Source organism: Microplitis mediator, chromosome 6, assembly GCF_029852145.1.
Source record: "Microplitis mediator isolate UGA2020A chromosome 6, iyMicMedi2.1, whole genome shotgun sequence".
Taxonomy (NCBI): domain Eukaryota; kingdom Metazoa; phylum Arthropoda; class Insecta; order Hymenoptera; family Braconidae; genus Microplitis; species Microplitis mediator.
Window position 1 is genome coordinate 10,648,177 of NC_079974.1, and position 11,864 is coordinate 10,660,040.

The following is an 11,864-nucleotide window of genomic DNA, read 5'->3' on the forward strand; positions in this document are numbered from 1 at the left end:
TTGGAAACTATTAAATTGATCTGTTTTGAAATCGAAGTAGCTCTGAAACTCTATCAGCCGCATTGAGTTCTATCTAAATCATCAAAGTCGGATAAATTGTTCAAGAGATATTGTGGTAGAAAGAATTTAAAAATAGTTTTTTTTCTAATAAACTCCAAAATCCCAAAACTGATTGATTCTAATGATTTTTCAGCGGTAAAGGCTGAAACACTGCGTCGAATGCCGCCTCAAACATCAAAATCAGTTGATTATTTTGACTGATATCGGCGAGAAAAAATTAATAATACAAAAATTTACTTTATTTTTCCCGGATAACGTATAATGTAATTTATCATATATTCGACAAATTCTACCGGCTCTTTGCTTTTATAGTATTTGATGATCGTTCCATAATTTATTGCAATTGTTTCGTTAGTTTAAATAATGTCATCAACAAAAATTTTGGAAAATCACTACTGACGAAATTTTTTTCCGAGTGTTTCGTATATTAACGCTCTGGTTCGATTCGAAGCTCATGTTACTCTCCATCTTAATCATTTCTGTTAATTTCTGTTCAAAAAAATTCAATTTATGAAGCATAACCATGAGCGAAATTTTATGATCCGATCCTTGTTAATTATTTTCAATTTCTCGAATTATCAGAGATTAATACGAAACGTAACTTTCGAACCCGAAAATACCAATGTACTTGATGGTATTGTTGAGCTCAAAGAGTGGCAATACGCAGGAAGTTTTGCGGTTGGCCCACAGAGTCAACCGATTTTCAGATTTTTTAATTAGGTCTTTAATAATTTACTGGTTCAGTCAAAATTTTTTTTTTATGCAAATTATTTTTTTATTTCATTTTTACTTACGATTAAATTGCATCATAGGGAAAGAAATTTTTTTACACAAGCATTATTATTGTTGTTACTTTTTTCCAAATTTTTTTATTGCTAAAACAGGCTCAAGATTCTCAAATTTTAATCTCTGTAAAATTTCTCATTGGCATTAATAAAAAATAAAATATATTGATTTTTATAAGACACATTTGTGAATATACACATATGTCCTTGTGAATATTTGCATTTAAATATTTAATTTTAAAAATTAATATTACGTTGACCAAAATCATTGAATATCATAACAGTGTTAATTAAAACTTTGATTTCTAAGATGTCTCCATGGCTAAGTGAGCTAAAGCGTAGGTCGTAATAACGGTCTCGTGTGAACGGTCTAGGTCGATTTTTACGTATTAGGGTAAAATTTATTTATTTATTTATTGAAAATCCTTAATTAGGATACGCAAGCATTCCACATGGCCACGAATAATTATAATTATTCCTCAATTACAGACGAAATTATTGTTAACATCAGTAGTTTATAAACATTCCAAAAAATTTTAATGCTCTTTTCGAATCTTCTAGAAGAGATGAATACTAATAATAATTATACAGTTGTCTTAGAAATTTAATAATTATATTATTTTTGAGAAGCATCTCGTGAATGCGGCGCCGCGCCGTCCGGTGCGTGTAAGCACCAGTTCGCAATTCAAATCGAGCTGTTGCCAAGTCGTGTTCTCGCTTTTAATATACAGCAGTAAGCAAGGTAACTTAACCTGTAATTGTTACTCACTGTTCATTACTAAAAAAAAATTAATTTCAATTTTTAAATTGTAATAATATTTTTTTAGTCATATGATTATACTAGTTAAATTAATAATATTTTTCAATTTGTACCATTAATAAAATACATGATTATCTGTATGATCCTAAAATTAGCCGATACTTATAACAACTTTGGATTTTTTTTCCAGCATAAAAATTTAGTTTGAAAAAAAATTTGCACTCGCAGAAATTAAAAAAATTATATATAAATTTTTTTTAAATTTTCTTTTCATTATTAATTATGGAAAGAAAATTAAATAATTGTCAAGTATCGGCTAATCTCGAGATTATTTATCTGTCATTACTAATTAGTATTGTTTCTCTCATTATAATTCATTATATTTCTTTCTTGCTTTTAATTATTATTACTCTCTTATTTCATGAAAAAATTTTCGAAATTTCTTGAATGTTTAATTTGATGTAAAATTAAATAAAAAATATAATTATGTTCTCATAATAATATGTATGAAATATTTATTGGGTACTTGGCAACATCGCATGGAATTTAACACGGCGGCGCGGTGCTCACTGTGCATGTGACGAAGTCGGGCCAAAACACGCGTGCGACGAAGGATTAAATTGATAGAGCCTCATATATTTTGTAAAATTGCAATACTTTTAATGTAAAATTGATAAACAAATTCTCGAAAAGTATTTGGTCATATTACTCTAATTGTTTTGTGATGTTTTTAAACAAATACAGTGAAAGAAGTTTTGTATAATTATTATACTCTATTTGAGTTATGGCTAAATGTTTTACTTATTAGCTCCCAACAATTTTTTTGTAAAATTACAATAGAAATTTTTAACAGTGGTGCCGAATAAACCTCATTAATTTAATTCTATTAGTATTTAAGAAAATTTTTGCGCAATAAAGTAAGTGAATTACTTGTTTTTTTAATATGCTTCTGCAGAACTCAGTTGTTTATCATGACAGTACCTCTTCAAAATCTTTACATGGAGCAGCAAAAAATAAGTCTGAGAGAGAGAGGAAAATTGGCCATAGGAGGGTTGGTGTTGGAGGAGAGATAACATATAAAAAGGTATATTTCTTAAAATATGGAAGATAATTATTATTTGTATAATTCAGCAATACAGTTAGATTCTAATGAATTTATTTTAATAAGTATCTCACAATGAAATGTTCTAATAATCATCTAGTGATTATTAAATTAGATGAGCACTAAATATTTCTTTTCTATTGTGTATTAATATCCCTTTATTTCATACTTAATTTATTATTAAATATTTGTTTCATATTTTGTGGATTACTAATTGAAAACTCATCAGCAGAATCATAATATGTTTATAAAAATATGAAGTTTTTTTGAAATTTTTTTATCCTTGATTCAGAAAAATGATTCAAAACAATTTGAAACGATCTAAAACAATTGGACTCGACTAATATATAGATATACACTTAGCATGGATTAAATCATTTTCTTAATCGGGGATAAAAATTAAATTTTACTGTTCATTAACTTTTTATTTGCTATTGAATTAAAGTTACGATTTAGTTTTATTGATATTTATTAACTGAATATTTAGTCTGCTATCAAATCTGCTGTAGAGATGTGCATTACATGTTTTATTTCAACTTGAAACGAATGTTCTATCACTAATAAAACATCATGTAGATTCAAACGACTCAAATTATGGGATCGATACAACTAGGGATTCAGCATGCTGTTGGTGGATTAGCAAGTAAACCCGAAAGAGATTTATTAATGCAAGATTTCATGACAGTTGAAACAACGAATTTTCCTAGTGAAGGTTCAAATCATACACCAGCACATCATTTTTCTGAATTCAAATTTAAAAACTATGCTCCAATAGCATTTCGGTATTTTAGAGATTTGTTTGGAATTCAACCTGATGATTTTTTGGTAAGTCTGAAATAATAACTGTATTATACGTTTTGCCGAAATGTTTCTATTTAAAATTTCAAATTATAGATGTCGATGTGTAGTTCACCATTAAGAGAATTATCTAACCCTGGAGCTAGTGGAAGTATTTTTTATTTAACGGAAGACGATGAGTTCATTATAAAAACTGTACAGCATAAAGAGGGAGAGTTTTTACAAACTCTGTTGCCAGGTTATTATATGAATTTAAATCAAAACCCCAGAACTTTATTACCAAAGTTTTTTGGGTTATATTGTTATCGCTGTAATAGTAAAAACGTACGATTAGTTGCCATGAACAATCTTTTACCATCGGCAGTTAAATTGCACCAAAAGTATGATTTAAAAGGATCAACATATAAAAGAAAGGTGATTTCCAGTCTCAGTTATTTTAATAGTATTTATTTTATTCATATTTATAGTGAAATAAGTGAAATTTTTTTATATTAGGCATCAAGAAGTGAGAGGTCGAAAAAATCGCCTACTTATAAAGATTTGGATTTTATGGAACATCATCCAGAGGGTATATTTTTAGAGGCTGACACATATGGTGCATTGGTTAAAACGATTCAGAGGGATTGCCGAGTTTTAGAAAGTTTTAAAATTATGGATTATTCTCTTCTTGTTGGGATTCATAATCTTGACCAAGCAACACGAGAAAAAACGGTAACAATATTTTAAAAGTAAATTGTCGTAAATATTATCGTTTCTTGAAGAGTATATTATATTTTTTGTAATGTTTACCCTGAGAGATAAAAAATTAAATTCAAGTATTTATTTTTCTTGTTTCCATAAATACTCAAAATAAGTAATTTCTTTCCTAAATGAAATTGATAGATTTTATTTTAAGAAAACTATTGCTTCATTTGAGTAATACATTTCTAGAAGCATCAATTACTTGAGGCAAGCAATTATTTTTTTAATTTAGTTGATACGTTCTCAAATTTATTACAATTAAAAATTTTAATAAAGCAATTATTTGGTTAAATAAAAAAAGGGATTGAAGAAGAATATAATTCAAAATTACATAGAAAAAACAGTTAACTTGGGTTAAAAAATTATTGTCATCTAAATTTTTCTTTTAATTGAAGAAAAATAAAACACTTGATTCAAAAAATTTTTTTTGGTTCAAGACAGGAAATTCTCTTGCTCCAAAAAATTTATTTTTTGAAGAAAAATTGAAAATTGGGCTCATGTGACCAAATGCTCAATTTATTCTATTTAACTCGCGCCTACATAATATTGTTGAAGACAATATTAGTAATAACCTAATGCAATTTCTAATCTATGAATGTGACTTATTTAATTTCACAATCAAACGTCGAGCGGTAACGTAAGATTGTGTACCCCCTACTGTTAACTATCTTTCTGAGCGGCTAAACAGGTAGGAAATGAGGGATAAAGGAAGGTGGGCTGCCGAAAAGCCTCGTGAAGCTAGTATCTTATTGTTAAAGTAAAATTATCTTAGAAATAATGTTTTTCAAACGTTTATGTTCACGAGTAATTATTTATTTATGGTCAAATATATTCGAAATACAAGAGGGTTACAGATAGTAATCAATGTAAAATAAAATGTTTATGCATATTGTTTACAGTCAGTTTCACATATGTAAAATAATAAAAATACCAAACAATGGTTACAATGGTTAAAAACTTACCCTAAACAGGTACAAGTGAGGTGTCAGGACTGTCAGCAGTAACACAGGAAACTTTTATGCAACGCGTTATCGCGGCTAATTAATGAGATTCTAATTTATCGATTTATTTAATTTATTATAATTCGCTATAATTATTATGCGTTTCTAAATTTTCGTAGGTTGTATAAAATGTAAATTGATTGAAAGTCTTCGCGCTTTTCGCGATAAAATAAAATATAACTTGTGTTTAAAAATCTTCGCGTATTTTCACGGTAATAGTTATTGGCGTAACTAGTAGGGTAAGTGATTCATAACGCATCGCGGGTGACGGTTTATGACTTACCCTACATGTTGCGCCCATAGTTTTATTCAACTCATATGCGCTATCCACGTTTTATTAATCGCCTAAAAAGCGAAGGCTCAATAGCTGTTTAGTGACATGGTGAAAAAAAAACATTCGGCATCACAACCTTGGCTACTTAATGGGTAACAACGGAGAATTGTAATTACCCCATATTCAGTAAGAGCTTGAAAGATAGTTACGTTTATTTTCATTACGTCACAATGGCCGGGATAGTAGACATCTTTATTGCGTTTTGACAAATAATTTTTCACCAGTCGGTAAACGGCCATTTAGGGTTCGCATACTAGGCATGATAAAACGTGAATAGCGCGCATGAGTTGAATAAAATATAATTCAGTATTTTTAAATTCTTCGCGTCTTCGCGGTAAAAAAAATCTTTAAAATCTTCGCGTCTTCGCGATAAAATATTCTTTAAAATCTTCGCATTTATCGCGTCAAAATATTCTTGATTCTTCACGTTTATCGTGGCACAATTCAATATTTAAAATAAAAATGAAATTAAAATGAATTAAAATAAGATGAAGATAATCAATGCTGTACCGGTGCTAAACGGTTGATATTAGTTCACGACTTGCAACGATCAAGGACTAATCGTACGATCTGGGCTCACGTGATCGAATGCTATACACTAATATCGCGTTGATTATGCTTCTGAAGCTAGTAGAAAAATGATAAGCCGATTATAGAGTGCTTACGACGATCAAGGACTGATCCAATGACCTGGGCTCACGTGACCGAATGCTCAATCGGGATATCAATCCTCTAGCCACGAACACCGTCAAGTGTTCGGAGTTCGGTATAGTTCAGAGTTTGATTCCCAAAAGAACTGATGAGCTAAAGTCCATGGTCTTTTTATATGGTCTTCACATACGAAAAGTGGTGGTAACTTGTTTCCCATACGAAAAGACTTGGGCCCGCTCGAAAGTTCTAGGCCTATGCACACGTGTGATCCCTAGGAAATAGATTTTGACTTCTAAGTAGGCTGATGACCTGGCGCCACTCTGTCACCGAGGAAACCATAAATTTGGTGGTCTCCATTAGCTTTCTCTAATTTCCAAGAATCACATGCAGGTGCACATGAGTTGGGTGGTCTATAGTTTTAAGATGAAAAAATCAAAGAAAGATTACTGTTTCTATGCTTAGATTATTAAATGGGAACGGATACATGTTAAGTTGCCATCATAATGTAGAAAACGATACTGTAAAATTTATCATCAGCTTGCACATACAATTTGAATTGTTACGGGCGTTTCGCGCTCAAACGCATACACATTTATAGCATTCATGTAGATGCTAAACCAACGCTCTCGTACTCGGTCCCCGGACTCCGTGTCGCGAAATACAACAATGATGGCCGCTGCGCATGCGCAAAACGTCACGCGGGAGAGACGCTGAGTTAACACGGGCCGGCCGGCACAGCCAGTAGCTCTGGGCCTTGCATACGAGTCAGTCTATTGTAACCACGGTTACCGTTGCTAAATTTCTACACATTAAACCTTGCGCCTCTCGGCCATTTGCTTGATATCAGTCATTATAAATTACAAATAATTATCATTGCGATAATTACATTATAACAACTGGTTCCTACACCAGCAAACATTTATTTAATTCAGTTAGTTCTCACACTGACATTTTACACGGCGGTTGAGCTCACCCCTATTGCGTCATTATTTAAGACGCAATTATCATACACACATACACACATACACACATACATCATACATTCACACAATCGTGTAAATAACACGGAGGTTTTATCTCAGTCAATCTGAGTTTTCCTCCTCTGGGGAAATAAACTATATCACACAATCCCCAAAAAATTCTGGAATTATTTAATTATCGAACCTCACCCAATTTATATAATAATAAAAAATTAAGAAGAACGGGAAATATTCTGAGTGGATATTTTGCGACAAAACAGATACATAAATTTAAAAAGTTCGTTAAGTGAAGGACTGACGAAATCTATAGAATAAGAGAAACCTCACTAGTACAATATGACTTAATTGCAAAGCGTTGACAACGCTTAGGTAGGTATATTTGTCCGGTACGATTGTTGGCGTCAGTAAGTCGGACGTCATAAAAAAAAGGCCTAAGTACTAGAGGTCTTACTTAGTACTCTTATTAATTATCTTAGGTACTCTATACTTAGTGTATACTTATTTGGGAACAAAAATAATAAAATTTTTGAATGTAGCAGCCGTGACACTGTCAATTCTAGGGCTGGCGATCTGAAATAGATTAATCGAAGGATCGATTATTGCAGTTGGAAAACTTGATTTGAGTAATGAATCGATTAAATGAATCGATCCCAGACATCTTAAAATTTACTTTAGATTCATTTACTTACAGTTTCATTTTATTTAAATAAAACAAAAGAGTACCAAACCATAATGTGTAATGGAAAAACATTTGGAATTTAATTAGTAACTTTCTACTTGAATGCATCTGTAGATTTGACACTTTCTCTTTTTACGATATACAGTTACAAGTAGTTGTTGTTTATGATTATGACATTAAAAATACATAGAAAAGTATATTAACATTATGCGAATTTATTGTTGATATCACGGTAATTATTTGGGTTACGTGCGTTAATATCCCCGGACGAAATATCCCCGACAAAATATCCACGACAAAATATCCCCCGACATAATATCCACGCGACAAAATATCCCCGCGACAAAATATCTCCAGTCAAAATATCTCAGGATAAAATATCTTCATGACAAATTATATGTAGACAAAATATCCACGAATATTTACGTTGACCAAAATTTTTAATAAAAGCAATTTAAAATAATAAGAAAGAAATAAGTATAAAACGTTAAAGATTATATTGAACTTCTTTACTAACATTAATAAAAATAATTGAATTGAAATACAAAAAAACGTAAACTTATTGATTAATTTAATTACTGTAAGTAATATAATCTATTATCAACTATTAGTAATTACCAACTATTTAAGGTCACTTTTCATCAATAGTTTTAGTCAAATTTAATATTAATCATAAATATCTGAATGCATCCGTTTGCAATAAAATTGTGCTCTTTTTTCAGAGGTTTTGGGTAAGTGTAATTACAAAAATATATTAACACAAATACATGCAATAGTACGTGTTCTTTTTTTCAAGCATTTTGTGTGTGTGTAAATACATAAATATCTGAATGCATCCGTTTGCAATAAAATTGTGCCCTTTTTTCAGAGGTTTTGGGTGTGTGTAATCACAAAAATATATGAACACACATACATGCAATAGTACTTGTCCTTTTTTTCAAGCATTTTGTGTGTGTGTAAATACATAAACATCTGAATGCATCCGTTTGCAATAAAATTGTGCCCTTTTTTCAGAGGTTTTGGGTGTGTGTAATCACAAAAATATATGAACACACATACGTGCAATAGGACGTGTCTTTTTTGCAGGTATTTTGTGTGTGTGTAAATACAAAAATATCTTAACGCATCCACTTGTAATAAAATTATGCCCTTTTTTCACAAATTTCTTCATCGATTATTCAACGATAGGGATATTTTGTCAACATATATTTTGTCATGAAGATATTTTATCCTGAGATATTTTGTCTGGAGATATTTTGTCGCGGGGATATTTTGTCGCGTGGATATTATGTCGGGGGATATTTTGTCGTGGATATTTTGTCGGGGATATTTTGTCCGGAGATATTAACGCGTGTCACCAATTATTTGATAGTCATTAAATACAGTGATCGCTCCAAAATACCTTTATATTACATTTTTTGTTTAAATTACACATTTGTGATTGATAATATCACGAACTTATCTGTTCTGGTGATCATTATTGAAAACTAAAGATGCCTTCACGACATTTACACTTGATAAGCGACGCCATCACCAGAATTTAACCAGAAAAGATAAGTTTGTGGCACTGTCCAATAGCTTTCAACAAAACGAAGTCTGTCGGGTCAGCTAGTTGTTTATATTTATTCTTTAGGCTTGGAAATATGAAATTTTCGAGTTAACGAAAAAAATTTCTTTGAAGTAACTTTTGAACAGAATGATTTATCTTATTTCTGTAAAGAGTTCGTTTAAATTAATAAAATTAGCTTCAATATGTTACTTTCACTTTTTAATTAATAGTCATTTTTACTAATTTTATTGAAGTTTTACGTTATTTTAACCTTTCGTTACTCGCATCCACTCGCCTGACGATTTTCATCGCGCGGCGAGCACTGTGCCGCCCAGGCTAAAGAAAATGCGACGTTGCCAAATTATAATGCTATAATGAATTATTTCTTACGGTAACAACAGTAAGTTTGGCAACGTGGTCACAAAAATTCATTCGACGATTTAACTCGCATAATGAGCACTGTGCCGCTTTTTCACATTCTTGTAATACATAAATAGACTTTTTTTATATTTATCAATTATAATCATATTTAACAAAAATATAGATTTCAAAACGAGAATTGGTTAAGTATAAAGTCACAAATACCCATACAGTAATTTTTATTGCAATTTTAGTCAAAAAAACGGCGTCACGCTCATAGCGCGAGTAACGAAAGGTTAATGAGGAATCTACTTCTTTTTTGGCTGTTGGATGGCATTTTTTGGTGTTACACTTATAACTGTCGTTAATGTAACGATTTTATTCCAGGATCAGAAGTTATCATCAACGACCGAAGATGAACTTGGTGGAGTCGTTCCTGAATGTCGAAATTTAGGTCCAGAAAGAGATCGTCAGGATAAAATAGGTGCTACAGCACTAAACCGATCACGAAGTATCAATCGCCAAAGGCTAGTTGCTCATAGCACAGCAATGGAGAGTATTCAAGCGGAGAGTGAACCTATCGATGAAGAAGACGATGTACCGTTAGTAAATTAAATTGACCTTTGATAAAATAGGAATTTTTGCTGGTGTTGTTTATTTTATCTGATCAGAATGAATCCGATATTTCTAGCAGTCCGGGTGGTATTCCTGCAAGAAATGCACGAGGTGAACGTCTTTTGCTCTTCCTTGGAATTATTGATATCCTTCAAAGTTATCGATTGAAAAAGAAACTTGAACATACGTGGAAATCCATGATTCATGATGGGGTACGTTAATTGTTTATTATTAAAATGAAAAATATATTAATGAATCGTTAAAGAATAGTTTTTGTGTAATGCCTGTTCAGAAAGTTAGATTTTCCAGCAATGTTCGGTTATTGGCAAGTGAATAATTTGAAATAATTTATTATTATCATCTCCCATCGCATATGTGCTAGGAGTCCTAATTTTGTCTATATGACATTCAGTTTTAACACATCCGTGATCTAAATTCTGCAGCAAATCATAAATTTATTTTACGTTTACTATTGTTGTTTAAACGACATGACGATCTTAATAAACATTAGTGATGGTACGGATCATTCATATAATCAAGTTTGCTCTGAATTAACACTCATCATTTGTTTACAATTAGATTAATTAGTTGCTAACAAGTTATTACCCGTGAAAAACATCATCTATGGCCATGTATGAGTCATATACGACCGTGTATATATAACTCACAGAAACTAACTCTTTTTCTCTACACTGTAAAAAATAAGGTACTGACATCAAACTCCCTAAGAGTTTGACAAATTTCATCTTCAGTGAAACCAAATTCGTTTGAACCAACGAAAACTAGTTTGTCTCAAGAAAATCATTTTTATTGAATGAAAATCTCTACTCGATTATGAGAAATTGCTTAAGCGTTTATGCTAAAAGTTTTCAAGTTTGACCGTAATTAAAGTAACATTTGATTGAATAGTAAAATATATTTTAATTAAATTTTGGATGTACTTGATTTAAAAATAAAAACTTGTTAACGCAAACTCTTCAATTTTTAGAAATTTAACTGAAACTCTTGAAACGTTTAATTTGACAACTTCACTTGTTTCAATGAAACAAAAGTAGTTTCCTATAATACCGAACGTGTCGTGTCAACCGACAAGTTTCTTGGGGAGAGAATCCGACGAGGTTGTTGGAGTAATTTGACGCACTCACATGAAAACTGAAAAATATTCGACAAGAATATAAATGTATTCGTTACAAAATATTGAATTATATTTGAATGAAAGTCTTTATATTATCGATTAAATAGAAAAATTTATTTATAAAAAGAGTCACATATTTATCTCGTTTAGATCAATGTATAAGCAATTGACTGTATATATCCATTCAATATGAAAACAAAGTACTAGAAGCACAACTAAACTAAAAATTTCCTACAGGTTCCGTAGCGTAGCGGTAAAGCGTCTGACTCTCATGCGTAGGGTACTGGGTTCGAATCCTCCGGATACCAATAGTA

General features: G+C 31.1%; 1 protein-coding gene across 11 annotated transcripts in view; it reads left to right on the forward strand.

The window, feature by feature from the left end:
• Nucleotides 1–11,864, forward strand: part of LOC130669381 (phosphatidylinositol 4-phosphate 5-kinase type-1 alpha) — a 350,783-nt gene that overhangs the window by 5,271 nt on the left and 333,648 nt on the right. For 10 of the 11 annotated variants that reach the window (XR_008990168.1, XR_008990170.1, XR_008990171.1 and 7 more), the window contains exons 3-8: nt 2,561–2,689; nt 3,284–3,532; nt 3,602–3,919; nt 4,001–4,216; nt 10,188–10,402; nt 10,492–10,627. Coding sequence is in view for 4 of the 11 variants with exons in the window: in XM_057472248.1 (XP_057328231.1) it covers nt 2,561–2,689; nt 3,284–3,532; nt 3,602–3,919; nt 4,001–4,216; nt 10,188–10,402; nt 10,492–10,627 (1,263 nt within the window). In the remaining 7 variants the exon portion in view is untranslated. The remainder of the gene's footprint in view (nt 1–2,560; nt 2,690–3,283; nt 3,533–3,601; nt 3,920–4,000; nt 4,217–10,187; nt 10,403–10,491; nt 10,628–11,864) is intronic. The other variant, XR_008990169.1, reaches the window with a different exon arrangement.